This window comes from Lobosporangium transversale, assembly GCF_002105155.1.
Source record: "Lobosporangium transversale strain NRRL 3116 chromosome Unknown BCR41scaffold_1, whole genome shotgun sequence".
Lineage (NCBI taxonomy): Eukaryota > Fungi > Mortierellomycota > Mortierellomycetes > Mortierellales > Mortierellaceae > Lobosporangium > Lobosporangium transversale.
Window position 1 is genome coordinate 655,289 of NW_019028979.1, and position 21,475 is coordinate 676,763.

The 21,475-nt window shown below is 42.1% G+C and overlaps 7 protein-coding genes across 7 annotated transcripts; 4 read left to right on the plus strand and 3 right to left on the minus strand.

Moving 5' to 3' along the window:
* Positions 1–116: 116 nt before the first annotated feature.
* BCR41DRAFT_344077 (Alpha/Beta hydrolase protein) lies at positions 117–2,201 on the plus strand. The gene is made up of 4 exons (XM_022022420.1): positions 117–276; positions 386–503; positions 615–869; positions 968–2,201. Exons 1-4 carry the CDS (start codon positions 202–204, stop codon positions 2,185–2,187), a joined length of 1,668 nt encoding a protein of 555 aa, XP_021886463.1. The 5' UTR covers positions 117–201; the 3' UTR covers positions 2,188–2,201.
* A 65-nt stretch (positions 2,202–2,266) lies between these two features.
* BCR41DRAFT_344078 (hypothetical protein) lies at positions 2,267–6,266 on the plus strand. Its single transcript, XM_022022421.1, has 5 exons — positions 2,267–2,624; positions 2,739–3,885; positions 3,999–4,692; positions 4,800–5,700; positions 5,803–6,266. Exons 1-5 carry the CDS (start codon positions 2,473–2,475, stop codon positions 5,981–5,983), a joined length of 3,075 nt encoding a protein of 1,024 aa, XP_021886464.1. The 5' UTR covers positions 2,267–2,472; the 3' UTR covers positions 5,984–6,266.
* A 742-nt stretch (positions 6,267–7,008) lies between these two features.
* BCR41DRAFT_330302 (hypothetical protein) lies at positions 7,009–8,324 on the plus strand (the record flags this gene model as incomplete). Its single annotated transcript, XM_022021745.1, has 3 exons — positions 7,009–7,308; positions 7,611–7,715; positions 8,078–8,324. The coding sequence occupies 3 exons, from the start codon at positions 7,009–7,011 to the stop codon at positions 8,195–8,197; spliced, it is 525 nt and encodes a 174-aa protein (XP_021886465.1). The 3' UTR covers positions 8,198–8,324.
* A 732-nt stretch (positions 8,325–9,056) lies between these two features.
* BCR41DRAFT_382741 (hypothetical protein) lies at positions 9,057–10,704 on the minus strand (the record flags this gene model as incomplete). Its single annotated transcript, XM_022027380.1, has 6 exons — positions 10,574–10,704; positions 10,380–10,468; positions 10,181–10,259; positions 9,926–10,086; positions 9,151–9,781; positions 9,057–9,068 (listed from the first exon to the last, which is right to left on the minus strand). The coding sequence occupies exons 1-6, from the start codon at positions 10,598–10,600 to the stop codon at positions 9,057–9,059; spliced, it is 999 nt and encodes a 332-aa protein (XP_021886466.1). The 5' UTR covers positions 10,601–10,704.
* A 2,443-nt stretch (positions 10,705–13,147) lies between these two features.
* On the plus strand, positions 13,148–16,419 carry BCR41DRAFT_366517 (fungal-specific transcription factor domain-domain-containing protein; the record flags this gene model as incomplete). Its single annotated transcript, XM_022026226.1, has 3 exons — positions 13,148–13,309; positions 13,417–14,423; positions 14,550–16,419. The coding sequence occupies 3 exons, from the start codon at positions 13,148–13,150 to the stop codon at positions 16,417–16,419; spliced, it is 3,039 nt and encodes a 1,012-aa protein (XP_021886467.1).
* Positions 16,420–16,609: 190 nt separating this feature from the next.
* BCR41DRAFT_297979 (hypothetical protein) lies at positions 16,610–19,327 on the minus strand (the record flags this gene model as incomplete). Its single annotated transcript, XM_022020471.1, has 8 exons — positions 16,610–17,375; positions 17,496–17,571; positions 17,676–17,844; positions 17,944–18,059; positions 18,178–18,258; positions 18,407–18,917; positions 19,029–19,042; positions 19,150–19,327. The coding sequence occupies 8 exons, from the start codon at positions 19,325–19,327 to the stop codon at positions 16,610–16,612; spliced, it is 1,911 nt and encodes a 636-aa protein (XP_021886468.1).
* An 822-nt stretch (positions 19,328–20,149) lies between these two features.
* On the minus strand, positions 20,150–21,469 carry BCR41DRAFT_344087 (synaptobrevin). Its single transcript, XM_022022422.1, has 5 exons — positions 21,369–21,469; positions 20,912–21,005; positions 20,715–20,769; positions 20,449–20,580; positions 20,150–20,287 (listed from the first exon to the last, which is right to left on the minus strand). Coding segments are annotated over exons 1-5 (309 nt in total). The 5' UTR covers positions 21,371–21,469; the 3' UTR covers positions 20,150–20,261.
* Positions 21,470–21,475: the final 6 nt, after the last annotated feature.

Genomic DNA, 21,475 nt, shown 5'->3' on the forward strand with positions numbered 1-21,475 from the left:
GGACCATTACGACCGTGTGCTTGAATTGAAGAGCCTATTGAGGTTTGTTCAATGCTTTGCTAAAAAAGTAAAATTGGGCGTATGTCATATTCGCTTGCTCGTGTTTTCGATTTAAACTCATCCATGTCATCCGTCCTTTGTTCCATCGCTATTTCTTTACCATTCAATTTTTGATCCTTCAGCACTCAATTATTCACCGCCATGATCATCAACCTGTTAACCACAGCTTTGGTCCTGTGCATTCTAGGTGTCGTGCTCCTCTTGATCGCTTATTTGGTATTCGACTCTCACCGCTTTAGCACCCTATACTAAAGTTGCTGGACCTATTTTCCTCCTCCTTCTAGCCAACTCTCATTTACACTTTTTACACTCTATATATTACTAGACTTCACTCGCCATTCTTTTGTTCGTGCCATGGACCCAAGCGTACCTTGTCTTCGCTCATTGGTTACGATTTCAAAACCCTGCAAGGTTGCTCACTCCTGAAGCATATACACTCCGACGTGAGTCTTATTACTTTCATTTTTTATTTTACTGATAACTCTTCATAGCGACTATTTTCTTGACATCTAACTATGCTCACATTCGTATATTTCAATATGACTCCTCAATAGCCTTTAGCACGCGAAATATCCGGATATCCACACCAGACAACTTGCAGCTTGGAGCTTGGCATATCCTACCTATCAACACACCTAGGACTGTTCTGGAAAAGATACATGCAAACGAACCCGCTTCTCCTCGTCTTGATAATGGAAGAAACTCTGATAGCGGCTATGGCATCTTCATCAACGAGCAGACAGAATCCATTTTTGAGGAAGCCTTGAAGACAGCAGATAAAGTTATTCTATATTTTCATGGTCAAGTGGGTGCGTCTAATGTATTAATTTAATAGCCTTGAATGTGTTGCGCACAGGCCAAATGTTTTGCACAGAACCACTCAGCCTCATCTACTATTTCCTTCTAGGCGATCGAGGGAAATCTAATAGGATCGCGACATACAAGGGTATTCAGGAAGCATTGCCTTCTGCTCATATCATCACTATTGACTGTCGAGGCTACGGGGATTCGGAGGGCTTTCCATCTGAGCTAGGTTTCAAAATGGACGCCTTTGCAGCCTGGCAATGGGTAACAAAGCGGGTAGCGAGTGAAAAAGTTATTATCTATGGGCACTCCCTCGGTTCAGGAATTGCAACCAATTTATGCCTACAACTTGAGGAGCAGCAAATCGCACCTTTAGCCATGGTACTTGATGCAGCATTCACTTCAATGCCTGACATGATGACGGCATACAGAAAAATCCCTATTGTCCGACCTTTTGCCCGCTTTCCGTTCCTTTTAAACCATTTCAAGTTGAGATTGATGGATCGCTTTGAAACTGTCCAAGCTGTCGAAACTATAAAGTCTCCGCTGCTGCTGATTCACGGGCAAGAAGATGCGGACGTACTAATCTCAAATTCCCATACATTATTTCACACTGCCCTCACAGCTCGTCGGCTACAGCCATGTACAAAGGAGCTCGCAGTGACCGAGGCTGGGGAAGCAGCTTCAGCAGAAGATGAATTAGCTCGTGCAGGACTAGACCTTTCATTCCAAATTAGCCACTCTACCAGCAGAAATATTAACGCGGACGAAAATCATATCCAACTGAGAACGAAGGGCAAGTCGTGGAGCAAAGGCATTGATGTTCTAGATGATAATTTAGATGAGTCAGATTCTACCAAGGAGTTAAAGCCACCATCGTATAGTGACGACTCTGGTCTCGGTAGCGAGGGTAACAGCGGGAACAGTAGTGTATTTACGACCTCCCCACTCCATGGCTCTGGTGAATCAGTACAAGGGCATCAACAACGTGAACGTCAGCGCAACCGTGGACAAGGACAATGTCACACTGTTCAGCTGGATTTTCCGCGCGAAGGTTCGCTTGAGTATAATCAAGAATACCAAATTGGATTCTTGACAGTGCAATATGCAGCACATAATACCTGTATGGATTTTGTGCTTTCAACAGAGGTTCTGGGGCTGTTCATAAAGACAACAGAGAATCAACGACGTAAGAATACGTCGACTTATGCGAATATCAGTAGGCATGACTGTGATGAATACGACCTAGATCTTGCGTCAGCACTTTGTCGTGACAGGATCGGGTATGTTGACCGGAGCGAAGTGCCTGAGGTGGTAGAGTAAAATTGAGAAGCAAAAATAAACCATAAAAAAAAAAAAATACAAGCTTGTCACGCGAAATTCAATCATCGTTTTTAAAATAGAAATATATTTTAGTTTCACCATCGTCAATGAAAGAGCAGACAATGTAGCATTTCATTGGAATGCACCAACAGATCAGCATTCCTTGATCTAACTTCTAGCATCAGCCGGCCAGTATCTTTTAATTCTTATTCTAGCTCATTCCAGTCATATTATCAATCGTTGCTGTATTAGAATAATCTTATTGAGTGCACTTGAATAAGTGCCATGACCAACAGTTCAACCCTCCAACGAACTTTAGCAACGCCACCACGAAACAAACAAACCACAGAGGCTATTAAGGCATCAAAAGTTATCTATCCAACCAGCTTGCAGCCTGACGCAATGGATCGAGTCCCTACTATGAGCGTAGCTGATAGGTAGGTAGGCGGCTTCTCAACGAGACGATTTAATTTCTTGTCATTGACCCTACATCCGATCCTCAATGAATGTCGAAGTTGTAACACTCACAAGCACTTCCTGGGTCTTTATAGCGTACTCCTCCAGGCAACGCTGAAGCAATCGCGACATACCTGGACTCACACAGCTTTTGCACGATTCACACCTGAGTCTGCCGTGCGTGGACCTGGCGGTAAAAAATACGTTTCGGAAGTGACGCCTGTTGGACTTTGCACCGTCTGTATCGGGCCACATATGTTTCTTGATACAAAATTTTTTACAGTATACAACCCATCGCCACCAACTCCTTCATCACCTCCCCCTGCGACTGCAGCTCTTAGCACGACTACTGACGCCATAGCACTACCGACTGAGGAATTTCCTCAGTCATCATCCACGTTGACCAATATCGTACCTACAGGGACAACAGGGACAACAGCGCCGGAAGGTATGGATGGGCTGATCGAAGCTCAACCGGGGAACTTATCTGCACAAGAAAAGCTGTCCGAATCAGTATCGGACACTCTCATGGATGGAGATATGGATATTGATAATAAATCCACAAACATATCATTAGCCGATGATTCGAAAAGCCAACCGGTCGTTGTACACCATCTACAATCAGCTGAAACATGCACACCCAGTATACCAGTTGTTGCAATGGAAGATGATACTTTACAAGGAAAATCGTTGATAGAACCGGCAGAGAAGCCTTCTACGACTACACCAACATCCATAGATGCTAAAGCCAAAACACCGGCTGCAAAGCCGCAACGACCGATGTATCAAGTAATTTTTGAGTTCAGAGAGAACCCTGGTGTACGATGGCTATTTCCGCACGAGTCATCGCTTGAGTTCACGTCAATTGAAGGCTGCGATACCGCCAAAATCTCCGCTTCATTCTGGTTACCAACGACAGAGGAATCATGTGCAGGCGCGTATGGATTAGGATCTGGCTCAGAGACTGCCTCCAGATCTGGCCAGGCCACAACTGTCGTTATTCTTCAAGCTACCAATGAGCTTTGGGTGGGACTTCAACAGTCCATCAGCGACCCAGCATTGACATATCGACTTATGTTGGAAAAGATGAAGAGCATTCCGCCTCGAACCTACGTTCAGTATAATCTTCCCCTAGATTTTCCGGACGACCAGTTACAACATAAGGGCTTCAAAAAACTTTCCGATCATCATGTGGACCCATTAAAGAAGTTTGAACCGTCAAAGCGGAAACCTGACGATATAGTGAGTTTTTATTTATTTATTCATTTGCCTATTTGGAAAACATTCAAAAATGCTTCTTTTGTTTTAATATAAAAAGCAAAAGGCTGATATTTTATTCTTTTATAAAATTGTAGGTGGAACAGCAGACATTTGGGAAAACAAAGCGATCAAAAGCTGAGCTGGATCAAGTCGGGCCTTTTAGCCATAAAAACGCGATGACGACTAAAAAGAATACACAGACAACCAGCGCAGGTAGTAGCAATGCTGCATCAAGTTCGGTATCTCATCAGAAGCAGTGTGCTTACTGTGGAGTAACCTCGACACCAACATGGAGACGTGGCCCTGAGGGGCCGCATACACTCTGCAATGCCTGTGGAGTGAAATGGAGACAAGGAAAGATTTTTATAAATCCTGGAGAAAAACCTGGCCTAGCTCAGACGCCTGGGACAACTTCAGTCTCAACCCCCGCACCACTACCTGTCTCGAGGAAACTTCCACCCCCACCGCCACAACCAACGCCATTAGCGCTTCAAAAGATCCCTACAACAACACTTAGTGTTACCATTTTACCTCCTGACTCCCTAACAACTACAGCTGAGGCCGCTGTTCGTATGCAGCAGGGTTTAGTCCGACATGCAGAGCAATTATTATTTGTAGATAACCCCGGAACTGAGACTGAGCTGCGACCTGAGCCAAAAATGTCGAGCAAACGCGCTTCTAGCACTATAAGGAAGCAAAACTCATCCGCATTGAGTACAGATGGAAAAATGCTAAAGACAGTTTATGGGGAAACAACCTCGTCAGGGAAAAAGAGAAGTATTAGTAAAGGTAAAGAAAAGATTGGCATTATGCTTTTGACTATTCTGGAAATGGCATCGCAGAAGCCCAATGTTTATATACCCAATTTTTTGTGTGACCTTCATATACAACGATAGGGCCTAAAATGGTCCCCATTAATCAAATTGGAGAGTCATCTAAGCCTCATGGTAAAATTGTCGCCAGTTCGAAGAAAGACAAAGATAGGGACAAGAGCAAGGAGAAGGAGAAGGATAAAGAAAAGGAGAAGGCAAAAGCTAAAGAAAAATTAAAGAGCAAGCCTAAACAGAAGGAATGTGAAAAAAATATAGTCATTGAAGTACCAGCTCCTCAATCAAAGGCAACTGAAGCTGCTATATCTTTAGCCATGGGATCGCCTAACAAGACAATGTCAGCACAAATCACTGGTACAACAAGCTCCACTACCTGTCTTGCTGACCCCACCTCCGATAAAATCCTCTCGGAGCCAGCCAGTATACTTGTTGCAACCCCCACACCCATTCCTGCGGCAACGCAAACCATGGCTCACAAGCCTGGGACCACAATAACATCAAATATATCAAACCCAAATCCTCTGACTATCGGAACCACTTCGCAATCAACCGTTAAGTCACCTTTGGCAATGTCAGCAGCTACAAAGCTTTCGATTCTCAAATCTCTTGCCAGTAACCCTAGATATCAAGTTGGACACGACGCTGCTGTTTCCACAGTTAGTCTGATAGATGAAGGACTTTCATTATATGCAACCAAAAATCTCTACACCAACAATACGGCGACTTTTCCTCTGCACTTCCCGACTATTTCGATTGCTTTCGGGCCAAATAACGCTTATTACATGTACCCAAACTGCGCTGTAGTACTATTTGAAAATCATTTTCAAATTAAGCTGATTCATTCAGGTGAGCGTGCAGATATTGATGTGTGGAAAGAAAATGTCGAGAAGTCAGAGTTTCAAGTTGTAGATGTTGGTGACGAGAGTATGATTATAATGAAGGCAGTTTTGAGCCAGCATCTATCAAGGTATATTCTTCTGCGTCTTTGCTTTGTAATTTATTAGTTGGATTTTTAAACCTGACCCGTCTTTTGTTTTTGTTTATTTGATATATTTATGGCACCGCGCAGATTTAACAAAGATCTATTGAATCCAGACAAGAACGAAACGTCAATCGTGTTCCGGTTTAGAGAGCGTCTGGACGGTGGAGGACCACCGGTCAAGCCCCTTCTTGAGCAATGGCTGACAACCAAAATTCCGGAGGCTGTACCTCTTGCATCTAAAGTGTCTGTAGCGGCGTCTAAAAAGTAACTTGATTGCAAATACATTAAATGGATATTAGAAAGCATTCATTTGCAGTAAAATCTATAAATTTTTATAGCGAATCAATTCATTGCTTCATGCATGCATCTGACGACTGGTATGGCTCGCGGCAGTGTATCATCGCATTGGACCCAATCTTTATCTAGGCAGAATATAGCTTCTGTCAATCACGGTTATGCTGCGGACACCGCAAGAATCGCGATGAATGATGGCGTCACAGATAAGCCCTGCTTTATTATCATTCTTCCATACTACTCATCAACCTTACGATGCCCAGTGCATGATCTGGCGCAGTTAGATTTTGCTTTATTTTTCGGTGTACGTATAAATGTTAAACATATCTTTGCAAAATACCTGGTGAGCGCAGTGTGTAGTGCCGCTTATAGCAGGCTGGAGTTCTTCATTTAGTGTGGACATTGACTTACATGAAACTGTAGTACTAGAGTACGCGTCTAGTTGAAGACCGCTCAGAAGGGAGTATTCACTTACACTCAAATCTTGTGCCCTTTTTTTATTTTTATTTTTTTATTAAAAAGATATTAGCTTCAAATCTCAGGGATTGTACTGTGTCATCATTTCCCATCAGCTTGGTTCAGTAGGAATTCAGGGGCGCTGGTGGCGGCATAAATGGTTTAAACAGCCATTTCATGGCATATTCCGTATACAGGGCTCGTAGCATATATTGAACACCAATCTTCCTCAGTCCTCAAGAGCTATAAATCAACACTTGATATTTTCGCATAACCTAGTGAAGGAAGCGGATTTTAAGGTGCAACGCCACCACTTTCATTTCCACCAACACCACTGCCAACATCATTGTCACTCTTGCCGTCTAGTTCCTAGGATGTCTCAGTAAGCTGAAGTACTGAAGTAGCGAAAAGGAACAACATTCTGGCGCAGAAAATGTTACATAAAAAATTAATAAATCACGTGTGCAATGAATGCGATGTTATAAATCGGATAAATGTCTGATGTGATCCTCTCTCGTCTAATCTTCACATCCATCCTTTACCATGTCTACTCTTAAGGCTGCTGCTACTCATATCGACTGGACTAAGCTGTCCACTTCTCTTGGCCTCAAAGCCGAGACCGTTGCTGCCCTTTCCGCGTTTCGAAAGCGCAATGAGGAGGCCCGCCGTGTCTTGGCTGATCTTCAGGAGCAGAAGACCACTGTCAACTTTGCCCACTACAGGAAGGTTCTTAAGAATCAAGCTGTCGTTGATGAGCTTGAGCAGACTTTCAAGTCCTTCAAGCCTACTTCCTATGATGTTCAGGCGCAGATTAAGTCTATCGAGGCTGTTGAAGCCAAGGCTGTATGTCTTTGTATATTAGTATCGAATTGTAGCAGGAGACAGGGATAGTTATTATTATTATTATTATTTCAGAAGCCATGGACTTACGGAAGACACCAACTCTTCAAAATTGGCAACGCTTTTTTTTCTAAATATCTTCCACCCAGTTATTAGATCTTGGGCGCTGGACATGCGAAATGATGAAATACTAGCGTTCTCGCTCCATCACTGTCGCCATCACTTTTTTTTATTTTTTTCTGTTGTTTGGTGCGTCAACCCACTAACTGTACACTCTGTTGTTTTGCTTCCAACCGATACCATAGCTCGAGCGTGCCAAGACTACCGCCACCAAGGTCGAGTCTGAACTTGCTGATCTCCAGGCTACTTTAAAGAACATTGAGACCTCTCGTCCTATCGATGAACTTACGGTAAGCATCATTATATTCACTATTTTACTTCTGACGTACAAACTCAACCGCTAGATTAAGTCACTCCGTAAAGAGTTTTCAGGAAATGAAAGCATCACAGATGTTGCTCTTCATATTTCGCATTGGATATAAAATATCACCGAAAAGTGGCGCTTTATATAAAAGTTGTCTTATCCACGTTTAGTAAAAATATTGAGGTCGGTTCACAAGGCAACAACTCCAACAGGAGAGAGGATATATTCAGGACATTACATGAGCGAAGCCGAGAGTTGATGCTTTTAAGTGTCAGAAACAACTGGAATTCGAATCAAACAGGGGTTTTAAACTTGTATATTTTTCATACATTGGAATCACTGTGCTAGGCCGATGATGTCCTCAAGTCCCGTCCAGAGATTGCGGAGAAAGTCGATGCACAATTGTCCAAGAGCAAGTGGGAGACTAAGGGCTACAATGACAGATTCGGATACGTGACCCTCTTCTAAGATGTCGTTCTGTCAGTTCCCCTCGCTTTTCGTGATAATGGCAAAGTACAAGGATCCCGATACCTTTTTCTTTAATTGAAAAGGACAGAGAGATGCTTTAAAATGAAATAAATACTCTTACTCTATCAATAACTTGCACTGCATTGCATAGTGTATCTGTCGCGTTTTAGTAAGGACATTTCTACAATCATTGTAAAAACCACTACACACATGTGTTTGATATCTCAAAATGAAAATAGAATGACAAGACCAATTGGCAGTCATGAAGTAGCTTGGTGAAAAAAATGCGTGATCTTGGCATCTTGGCCTCGTTTTTTACTTTTTACAGGAGACACCGGAGTATTCGCGCCTGAACCTGGCTTTCGCTTCCTGGGTGTCGTAGGAGAGGAAGTTGTTCCCGCTATTTTCGACCGCGGCGAAGGTGATGTTGCGGATTCTATCGACCTGGATGTTGCGGCAGGTTGTTGTGGCTGCAAGGGTTCAATAGCATTGTCCGTTTCATTTAATGAAGCAGCAATGGCCTTTTTCAGTTCATCATCTTCCAATTTATCCAAATCTTGTAGTGGATCGTTACATTCCGGATATATGCTGTCATGCCACTCAGTATCCTCATGCCCATCGGCAATAGCCTGTAGACGCGACATCTCAAGCACTTTTTTCATTTCCTCTTCCTCTTGCTGTAGCTCGATCCGTCTCCTCTCTAGCAAATCGACAGATTCAGAGGGCTCCCTGTGTTTGCTTGCCTGCCTTTCCCGAGGGTCAGATTTTGACCAAAGGTTTTTGTCAGCAACTTGCTGATTCCCATTCTTTTCTTCTTCTTGTCGAGACAACTCCAGAGCTAGTTTTAAATCTTCACTTTTCATGCTTTCGACTATATCCTGATCAGACATTTTGTTTAAGTTTAATGCACCCTGTGGCGCATCAATCGCTTTGTTTTGATTTTCCGATCGCACCTGTTCTCCCTCTATCTCTTCTTGTTTCATTGAATCATTACGCTGACTAATATTTTCCTTCTGCTCCAACTTTCCAGTTTGCTGGTTATTTTCAGGCTCACTCTCTTGTTTGGCGATTTTGGTTGAAGATATATGCTCTGGTGGAGCGTCACCGAGTGCTGTCTTAGGGACAAGAAATCGATTCAATGTCTTCTCATTGGAGCTTGAGTTCCATGGCTTTGCAAAATCCGGCGAGTCATTCTTCACACTGTTAACTTTTTCATCTACTTGGTATGTTTCCAAGACATAGATACTTTGTGCTCCTCCGTTTCCATTGGCATCCTCGATTTGTATAAATTCATCGCAGGGCTTTAGCATCGCTTCCAGAGTTGAGTTCCAAGGTAAGTTAGGATCTAACCACATACGGATCTTTTCAAGACCATCATTGGGAATCAAGACGGGCATGCGATCATGAAGCCAGTCAAGTTGTGGAGAAGCTCTGGTAGTAATGGTTGCATATGTATAAAGAGGCTCTTCGTATCCTTGAATCTGCGCGACATCATAAATGGCAGCCATAAGCATCAGCTTTCCATCTCTTCGCTTGGTAAAAAATGGCACTCGCTCTTTTCCACGCCTTCGCCATTCGTAGAAGCTGGATATAGTGGCAAGTAATAATAATAATAATAATAAAAAAGACGGAAGTTAGCTAATATCCTAAGAACAGAAATGAATTCGGGTGCATGGCCAATAATAAAAAAAAAAAAAAAAAAAAAAAGAGCAGGATAAGTTAACTGACCCTTCTGCAAGTAGAATGCACCTCTTCTGATTCTTTGAGTGGCTAAACATGGGTTTGCCTGTAGGTCCCATGGATAAGGAATCATCCCGCGCATTAATGGACTTGAGAACTGAACTATAATCTGGCATAGACTTTGTATTTCTCGGAATCAATCCCCATCGCTAAAATAAAAAAAAAATAAAAAAAAATCTCTGGTGGGTAGGTTGATCTCGGTCAATTACTCAATGCAACTCATGTGTGATTTGGAGTCCCTACCATCAAGTGCACGACATATGAGTTAGTTTTAGGGTCTGCGCGGACCACGGGCTGATAACGAGTTGGCGCTACATTATACCTAATAGATGGGACAATTAAGGGATATGTAAATTAAACTCGCGTATAATATCCTTCTCTACTATCTGGCTATTGGATTGTCTGAATAAAAGCCATAGTAATTGCAATAAAGTCCACTTACGAAGTGCGGTACTTGTCTTCCCCTATCCATGAGTCAGCTGGCTTGCTTGGTAAGGTCTTGTCAAGTTCTTGTCGGATTTGAGCGGGAGCCTATATTGTACAAAACAATATTTATTAGTTTAGTCATAAGAACGTCGGAGAAAGGGTTTTTTTTAAATGTGCATCAGAGGTATTTTAATTATTGACATTCCTTACCAGGCCTTGGGCTGTCCTGCCACACATTGTGTCTAAATTGTAATTTTTAATTCCTTGCAGTAGAATGCAATACAGTTGCAAAAATGTAGTGTGAAGTGTGAAATGTGAAGTGTGAAATGTGAAGTGTGAAGTATGAAGGTCAAATGAAGTATATTTTAAGGTTTAGAAATTGGTGGCGATTACATCCGAATGAAGTATTGAATTTGGCACATGCATTTAGCGCTTCTTGTTCATTTTCCCATTTATTCCCCCTATACTTTTGTGCTAGTTGTTTATTCGTGTGTAGCGATTACATGGGAAAGGACTGTTGGCGAATAAATTAATCACCTTACTGACCTCTTCGGCCCAACTGTGATCCACTCTGGCATTCTCTCTTTCAAGTCTTTTAATCCACAATGAGAGGTGCTTTTCATAACTCTTTCATGTCCTGTCTGTAACAATTAGCATTCATATCATCAATGCTCAATAAATCAGAGGCTCCCCTCTGCTACTAGCCACCCAAGTTTGATTACAGGGCTTCTTTCGTAGCCCCTAGTCTCTTTGTTTTTCGGGTCTTCATAGAAACGGCCTTGATTTAAAGCAGCAACGTGCTTAAACAATTTTAAACAATCTCAATGTCGTTTCTGAAATCTGTTAATGAGGGATTTCGATGTAAGCTTTGAGTTAGAAATGCTGAACTAAATATACTTCTTCTAAAGCGTCAACTTTGGATAGCCAAACAAAGAACGAGTGTTGTGGACATGGAAAGCAAGAGTAATAATAAAGAAACCGATAGAATAATAGCCATCAGTCTATTGCACATGCACAGGGTGCGAAGCTAGGAAAGAAAAGACATATAAAATAGAATCTCACAAAGACCAGCGTCTTTCATGCATGACATCCGAAAAAGTGAGATCGGTGATACCAGCACTGCCTACGCCTTTCAAGAAGTGTGCACTATCCACCACAAGGTTTTGATAAGTAAATCTGGTAGCAAGGTTATCATAACCATTAGATATCGTAGAGAAAAACGAGTGCTAAATTAATACAAAAATTGCGAGACAGCTGCATGGCAAAATGTTTATCCTTCCCTCTTCCCTCCGATTTGCTCCTTTTCCTTTTCTCGGCAGATCTTCTTCCGCTCACTTTTGTTTCTGACTGAATGTAGTCTCCATTTTCCCCTTATCCTAATCATATCTTAAGGCTTCAAAAAGTCTTTTTTTTATTATTATTTTTTGGCTTTCTAATCGTCTGAAGATGTAAGGTTTCATACTTTCTCGCATCTTTTACCTCTCTTTCTTTATATTCAACTTTAGAAGGAGCGTAGAGTTGAGAAGATTGTGTGCAGGAATAGTGTTAATAAAGAAATATATTTGTATCCAAGAGCATTGATGCTTATTGTGTGAAAGAAAGAAGTTTGATGCGTTTTGTGTTCCAGCTGTAACATTATTTTATTTAGGGTTGAGGGAACTTGCTTCATCATGCAAGCTAGCAAAACTGCCTCCATTTTCTCCTTTCTCTTGTCTCTCTCTTTCGTCGCTCTCTCTCTCCTCTCTCTCTCTTTTTTTTTTTTTTTTTTTTTTTTTTGAGGCTCATCGTCCCGCCATCTTCCGCTTTGAGTTCTCTTGGTCCATACTTTTGGCATCTACTTTTTCACTGCCTTTTACACAGCCCTCGCTTACCTTCCTGGCGGTCTCATTCGCGTTACCATCCATCAACATTCTTTCCCTCTTCCATTCCTCTCATTGTCTTCTTTAATTTCTTTAATTGCTTTGAGGGATTTATATCTCGGATTCTTCAATACTTGACACCTCTTTCTTATCTTTCTTACTTGCCTTGGTGTCCGTTCGTCATATCGTACTTCTTTTTTCTTATTCGCCTTGTCATTTTTACCCTTCGTTTTTCAAATGACGGACAATAAGCGCCTGAGGGTTTCCAAGGTACGTTTCAAAGGAATCGTGACATAAAGCAGCAGCGGCTATCATGCTAGGAGATTCTCATAATCATTTGTCTCTTCCTCTGCCACCCATCCATAAAGGCCTGCGACTCCTGTCGGAGGAAGAAGGTCAAGTGCGGTAAGTTAGCTATTCATTTGGATATACCAAAATGTATCATCGGATTTAGATTAACATAATACCTACTTCATGCATCCTCCTAGTTGACTCTTGGACTATGCAGGCACATTATAAAAAAAATTGGGGCTATTTATTTCTGATATAAACTGACATAGTGAAAACCTCTGTGGCTTCTTTTTTGGTGATAGATGCAATTCATCCACTCTGTACCAATTGTCAGACGTTTAAATATGAATGTAGGTGTAGCCCTCAAATGGCTGCTGGTATACTCAGCCCTTAATGTCTCTGATCATATTAATGTGTCCTGCCTATTAATACCGCTTATCGCACCGGAATGCAGGCACCTACAATGACCCAACCAAGAAGCGGGGTCCTCCAAAAGGTATAGTTTTAATTAAGCTGTAAGAATTTTCAGGGGCAAGTATGCAGCTGCCAACACCACCTTTTTTTTCAAAAAAAAAAAAAAAAAAAAAAAAAAAATGCAGGTTACATCGAGGCTATTGAGGCACGGCTTCATCGAATGGAGGAGCTTCTTGGCGGTCTTATCAAGGACAAGGACCCTCGCGCAGAAATAGTCCGAGCTGAGCTCGATGCCATGGCACGTGAGGCAGAGATGACAGGACTCAAATTACGCAGATCCAAAGCTTATGAAGAGATCAATAATAGTAATCGTAATAACAATGTATGTTATATATTTTTATTGCTTAACACCTCGTCTCTCAAACTGGTTATGATGCCGGTCTCCCATCATGGATCTTGCCATTTCTCACAATGTTTTATTCCATGTAGAATATAGACATTGCCTCCAATGTATCAGAATCAGCCCCAACAGCGTCAGAAGCTTTGTTCGGAAAAGTACCGGAGCAGAATCCAGCAACAATTTCACCTGGGACTTTTAATGTTTTGAATCAGCACCAACGCAGTATACAAAATCAAAGTCCTACTGACCTATATACTCCTCAAGGACTTTCGAAAATCTCTCATCAACAGTACGCCTCATATCAGCAGGAGTACGACCATCAAACTACTCATGTTGAGCAAAAGCAGCAGCTGCATCGACATGAACCGGTCGCTGCGACACATCCCTATTATCCACCATACCCAAACACCCTTCCAAATAGTCATTCATTCACTTCAAACAGAAATGAAACTAAACTTGCATTTGCGGGGCAAGATTTGGACCAAAACCGCCACTCCCTGTCTTCGAGGCATTTTTCGCAAGTCAATCCTCTCACAGGATACATGCCGATGCCACAAGAAAGCATGGATAATGAAACAGGCATCATATTGCCTTCACCAGATGTCATGGATCATTTGTTGAGCATTCACTTTCGCTTTGTTCATCCAGTACTCCCTATTCTTCATCAGAGAAGCCTCTATGAGCAAATTCATCAACGCGAGTATTCGCCACCCCATCTACTATTTGCAATCCTTGGGCTATCGTCTCGATTCAGCGACAACCCAATCTTCCGAACCCCTCAGCCTGGTACAGATCGGCCTCCCTGCACTGTCTTTTACGAACGAGCCAAGCAACTCATCAAGGAAGAGTACGATCATTCCCAAATACGGACTGTGCAGGCCCTCCTTCTCATGTCAATCCAGCAGATGGGTTTTTGTGAAAGTCAACGTGCTTGGCTTTATGTTGGTATGGCTATTCGTATGGCGCAGGATCTGGGGCTAAATAAAGACTTACCAGAGCAGGATCAGGTTCGTGATCGCCTGTCAGCAGAACTTCGGAAGAGGACATGGTGGTCATGCTATGTTGTAGAGCGGCTAATCTGCGCCGGTCTTGGAAGGTAAACCAGTCATGTCTTTTAAGGATACAAATATATACTCGCCTGGATTGCTCCCTTGTTAATATGTGTTGATAGTTTTTTTTTTTTTTTTTTTTTTTTTTGGTCCCCGCTATTGTAAATAAATAGACCGCTCACTATCACGCAACAGGATTGTGAGACTGGATATCCGCAATCCGACAATACTAGCCATCATGAAAAAGTTGAGTCGGAGGCATTGTATACAGAGCCAATATCATTGATCCCCAATTTCGTACATCTGATAGCGCTCTCTAGGATTCAGGGAAACATCATGCAATTTATCAAGGCAAGGGCGGTGCAGTGTGACGAGTACAATGATGGCCATCCTTCTGTTTTGAATGTAGTCAGTGAGGGCAATGGCCATCACGTGGATATCAGCCCAGCAGCCTTCTCAGTGTTGGACAAGTCATTGACAGAGTGGCGACAGCAACTCCCCGAATCATTGCAGAACCCTACTTCCGATTCCTGTCATTTTGGGCTATTCCTACATATGACCTACAATACGCTGATCATCCTCCTTCACCGACCAGAAATTCCCAGCTCCCCGACGTCTGCGTCACTCTGCACACAAGCTGCAGCTACAATCACTGATATAACAGCGATGTTGATGAATGCCAAGGCTTTGACATCCATGTTCATTAGCTGTCTTTATGCTATTTTCTCAGCAGGAATAATTCATTTCATTAATATCCCTAGTACAAGGCGTCCATCCAATATCACTAGCGCCAACCCTGTTGATACACCATCAATCTTATCTCGATCATCCAATCACGCACACACTGCCAAAACAGATCTGAAGCGTTGCATCGATGCCCTAAAACACTTGTCAACACACTGGCTCAGCGCAGCTCGTCGTGCCAAGGTCCTTGAAGATTTGTTAGATCTTAAGCATGTAAGTCTAAAGGACATAGAGAACGACTCTTTTCAGACCGCGCCGTCAATGCCTCCATGGGCAATGGAGACATCCAACTGCGACAAGGCTCTGGCTGTCCCACGAGAGACTCATGACCATCTACGACAGCAATGTCGATCGAAAGTAATGGCTATTCAGTCATTGCTAGCTACGGACGATGAATTTAAAAAGATGCAGGCAAGAATGAGCGACCACTCTCTGGATTACGATAGTCAGGACGACATAGAGCATTATGAAACAAAGTTTCGCGGCCCGGAGCTTTCGCAAGATAACGACGGCGCCATGGATATCTCAATGGATTCCCCAAATCTCTCAAGATCATTTACGGAGCAATCACCTGTTTCAGGATTATCGTCTCCTTCTATCTCCACTCCTTCATCAACCATTTCACCGCGTCTCGCCAGCATGAATGCACTAATACATCAGCGGCCACTTGACGCTGACCCAATGATGCTTATTTCCACAGCAACGTTCGGTGACCCACATATTCAGAGTACGGCTCGTGGCACTTTAATTAGCGAGACGGCCTCGTTAGTGTATCCCAAGAATGTAGCTCTTGGAGTCATGGGAGTGGCAAGCCCCATGACACTGACAACACTCGGGCATAAATTACATACAATTCCGCCAAGTCCAGCATTCGATAAAGCCCGGTCCATGTCCGGTCAACAGGATGTGATGTTGGACCCTTTTTCTATGCCCAGCAGTATCACGTTCCCAGATCAGAATCATGGGCGTCAGACTAGCTGTGGAGGAAACACGTATGGTGGAGGGCCTCAATCCAATACAGTTTGGTCTACGAATGCTCAAACACATCGGGCAGTTGCCCGTGCTGAGCCCTCTTTAACAACAAAGGCCTGTACATCCCAGCAGCCTGGTCATGCAGTAGAGGCCGAACACGCTCACTATGGAGTCAGAAGTGGAAGTGAAGAGCGAGAGTCCGATGATCTTGATTTAGCCTGGAATGATATGCCACCCACGTTAGGACTGGATGAATGGATGACCTACATCGGTGCTTTAATGATGCGCTGGCTAGCAAGCGGTGAATCATCACCACGGTCGATTTGATTCTAGAATCATCTGTAAATTAAATAAAATCGCATCACTCCAGAACCATGTCTAATCTTTATCGAATGTAAGCTTTGAATGCAACCCCCTTGTCAAAATATTATAGACTTTATATGTGAAATTATAGAAGATTACGAGTGTTGTAAAGTATATAAATATATAAAAAAGTAGATCACATCTATTTCTGTATTCAAAGCCGTGCCTGCTCCACGTAGATCTGTTCATTCTCTGTACGGTCAAAACGCTCATATCGTCTCTGGGGTGTCCACCAGTAGAGGCGGTCTTTGACAAGGTTCAAATCGAAGCCTTCCTTTTTTAGGACCTCTTTCTTATTCTTGAATGTGCCAGTTATCTCAAGGTCCTGTTCGCAAATACGAAGAAACCGTGGAACTGCATATGATGGCAGATTTTTTGCCACATACTCGCTCATCCTCTGGAGAAAATTGTTCAGTGCTTGTTCATTGACCACAGCCCGTGATCCATTCTCAGTTGGGCGTTGGAGAATGGAGTCCTTCAAAACCAGTGTGGCCATCCCAGCGCGCCCATCTTGGCCAGGAATTGTGACACCATAGACCACGCACGAAACCACTCCCTCCACTCGGCCCAACGTGTCTGCAACTTCAGCTGTTGAAACATTTTCTCCTTTCCAGCGGTAGGTGTCGCCAGTACGGTCTACAAAAAACCAATATTGGTCCTCATTTCTGTAAACGAGATCACCTGTCCGGAAGTACACATCTCCTTGCACGAAAGCATTATGAACCAGCTTTGCCTGAGTCATTTTTGGCTGATTAAAATAACCTTGGTATCGTGTACTGTGCGTCTTGTTGTCTGCAAGCGTGATCAGTTCTCCAGGCTCATTTAGTCGACATTCAATGCAGAAACCAGTCTTTTCATCCCGAATCAGCTCATTGGTATCTGTATCGACTTTAACCACTTTCATAGTCGGTGCCAAAATTCTAGAGAGAAACATGTATGGGACACGTTATTACACAATCATAGAAGCTATAAAGTTGAGGAACAAATATCAAATTGAATTCGCCTCATGAATAGAATTTCCTCATTGACGTTAGGTGTACCTTTGAATAGGTCCACGGAACCCAATAGCACCTTGAGATCTTTTATCTGTGGCCACATTCAATAGTGCGGTTGTTCCTAATTTCGATCCATTTATGTAAGTTATATTTAGTAAGAATGGAGATCCACTAGTCTATTTGTCTGCTCACTAAAAAAAAAAAAAAAAAAAAAAAAAAACGAACCTTCGCTCATGCTATAATATTCAAAGATGGTTTTAATGCCAAAGCGTTCCTGTACTTTTGCCCAAATATCCGGACGCAATCCATTGCCAAATGCTGTCCTAACTTTGTGTTTGCGATCCAAAGGACTCTCGGGAGCATGAAGCAGATATCTACACAGCTCTCCAATGTACTTTTTTATATATATGACGAGATTCATATAAAGTATTATGCAAAATGACCTTTGTCAACGTTAACCAAAACAATAGCAAAGAAAAAGAAGTCTTCATACTTGAAAGTGTGTGACATCGTATGCAATACAGTCCTTCCAAAAGTTGGAAGCAGAAAACTTCCGAGCAAGAACAATAGTGCAACCAGAATGCCAGCTCTGACCCACGCCGATAATTGCTAGTTTTTTTTTTTTGTGAATGAAAAAAGATCGAAAAACTCAGTTACATATAGTTTTCTGTAAGCAGACAAACTAAAAAAAAAAAAAAAAAAAAAGAGCCATCTAAAAAGTGCATACATCCGGCAGAATGATAGAGAGGTAAAGGAATGTATACTTTGCTTTGGGGCGTAATGCTTGCAAAATATGGCCATGCCACTCCTGATACTGTTGATTGCAGATAGCATGATAAAGCCAGACAGACAGATAGATAGACAAGCAGATGGGTGGCGAAAGAAAGAAAGATTTCCTTAGTATCAGCTCAACCAAATCGTTTCTTCAAAGAAAAATGTTAACCATATCAAATAACGCATACTATTGCCCCTTCCGTGATCCATGATAGCAGCCTTGGGGAGACCAGTTGTTCCACTAGTAAATATGAGAGCTGCAGGATCACTCATCTCTATATGCTCACGGATGCTCTTTTGGAAGCCCTCGCTGCTCATGTTCTCCCATTCAACAAAATCATACTGGAATGGGATCTCGAAGGAGCGACGTGTATCTCGAGATAAATAATTGTATATCTGACCCAGAACTTGTTGCTTTGGCGTCATTGTATAAAGGTCATAGTTCAAACCCTTGATGTCATCAAAACACTCTTGAAGAGCTGATGCGTATTCAAAATCAAATACCAAGATTTTGGCATCCGAAACTTTTAGACTGTGGACCAATGCTGCATGGGTGAGTTGGGTATTGATGAATGACGCAACGGCTGCAATCTTGAGCAAAGATAGCCAGGTGATGATAAAGAGAGGAGAATTGCCCATCATCATTGCGACACGGTCACCGGCTTGGATACCTTTTGATACAAACCAATGGGCCTATATAACCAGTGTAAGTTAACAACATTAGTATAAAATAACGATGAACGAGTAGTTCAGGCTTAATAATGAAAGAAGCGCAGTATTACACAAGCATATTATGCTTATTACCATGCGATTAGAGGCTGCATATTTCGGGGGTGGGGAAAAAAGGGGATGTGTTTTGTTGTTAATGATTATTCCGAACCGGCCAAACTGCATCAAAACAAACAATCGTTTTGTTTTCACCCACCGAGCTCCAATTCACGCCATGTGTGTGAAGTGCCTTCAAATGAAAGTGCGACTGCAAACGGACGAATCTGGCACTGCTCCTCGAATCGATTGTAGATACTGCAACTTCGGTTGCGGACACATTTGTCAAACCTAAAGAAATGAGTAGGATCCAAGGGCCAGATGTCGGATGGATTCATTATCCTCCATTCAATACGTGAAAGATCAAAAGAAGGAGGACTTCACACAATGGGATTCGAAACCTGCAAAACCTACTCTTTCTGGGACGCGACCGCGCTTTTGAGGACGAACAAGTCCTTCGACAACTGATACTTATTCTCAATGAAGTAACCCGCCACTGCGGTCGCTGCGATGCCTGCAACAAGAGGTGCTAAATTACAAATGTTATCCTATCAATTAGCAATTGTGACATTTTTTCAAGAGTACAAGAGTAGTAATAGTAATAAAAATAATTAAAGCCTACTCATGAAGTTCAAAATTAAGAAAAAAAAATTAAAATAAAAGGAACTGTGAATGAGAAATGACTAATGAGTTGACGAATTTAAAAAAAAAAAAAAAAAAAAAAAAAAAAAAAAGAAGCGAAAAACATAAAAAAAGGAAGACCAAGTCCACATAAGAATTGTCAACAACCGAGGTTTTCAATTGAATAACATCTTATTATTCATGTATTTTTAGTATTTTTAGTTATAGTTATGAAATGGACCCTTAGAGCCTCCCCCACAAACCCGCAGACTATTTGAATTCCGAATAAGAAAACTCAATCTTGTAACCTAACCTCAAAAACGATCGTCGCGTTGCCTTCAGGCTCAGCCCTTGATTATGTTAACCAAATGTGAAGTAACAAAAGTGGAATGGCTTTATATTACATCACAGGTTGGCCTTGGATAGAGCCAATTCACTTATTTACATGTGGGATAGCAGTTTTTGGTGCTGCATTTAATGATAGTAGATACATATGTAAGGCAATTGAAAAATAGACAGACTATGACAGTAAACTGGATACGGCACTGGGAGAAAAAACAAACTAGACTAAGCTACTCCATGAGTGAAATACTGAATCGCTTCAATTCCTCAAGGCGTAGAATATTTGCGCTCTCCTTTACTAGATTAGTGTTACTTCGTAGCCTGGACGATGGAAACTATTCACAAGATAACAGTGAGGAATGTGAGAATGTGAGGATCAAATGGATGAGATTAGTGCCCTGTCCGATCATATCACCATCGTGATGCCCTATTGTCGCCTGTACTATAATCATATCTGCATCTAAAAAAAAAAAAAAAAAAAAAAAGCTGGTCTTACCGATGATAATGATCAGGATAATGAGAATACCAGTGCCAACAATGAGGCGCCACTTCATATTCTTCCACCACATCTGGCGTCTGACGCCTGTGGCACCCCTCCTGAACTGAACCGCACCTTGTTCAAGGTCAGCTGTGGGGGGCAGAAATCATGAACATAATAAGAATATGTTAGTAACGGTTGTTTTGTAATTTGGGTATAGTTACTTAAGGGTGAAATCGTCCCATGTGTCACACATGGCAAGGAGCCATAAAAAAGCCACTCACATGTCTTGTGCTGAAGCGAGTCAAGCTTCTCACCGCGGTCTCTTACAGAGTCAATCTATACTCAGGTGAAAATGTAATGAGATTAATTATCAGTGGATAAAAGAACCATAGAAAATTAATAATAACAAATACAATAACAATAACAATAATAGTAATAATAATAATAAAAAGCATCGCAGATTGTTCTGTTTACATACGTTTTGCTGCATGATTCCAACGACATCGTTGACTTGCTGCTGCAATTGAGCAGTCTTGGAAGATGGGCCGGGATGGGGGTCATAGGGAGTAGACCTATTTTTGTCAATACACAGCCAACAGGTCCGTTAGTCATATGTTTCTCCTCCAAAACGCAAAAATATTTTTTCTGTAATGTCTCTGCAGCATAATCTGACTTTCTCTCTCTCTCTTTTTTTTTATGGTCGTGGCAAGGATTTATATTTCTAATGCTGTTGAATGTTCATATTATTCTCAGTGTCTTGTTTTTTTCCCTCTGCTGAGTCAGGAGTAACAATGAGAGCAGAGGTGAAGCAGTGTAATTGAGACTGTGGCGGTGAAGAGAGAACATGGGGGCCAAGAGGGCATATATGAGCGCAAGAGATGAGCCGGAGAGATGAGCGCAAGAGATGAGCAGAGATAACAGCAGAAACTACTTACATAGTGGCTGTGTGTATATGTTACGAGTGTTATTTACAGACAAAGATGGAATATACAGGAAATGATGATGAGGAAAGAAAGAAAGGAAAAAAGAAAATGAGGCGCAA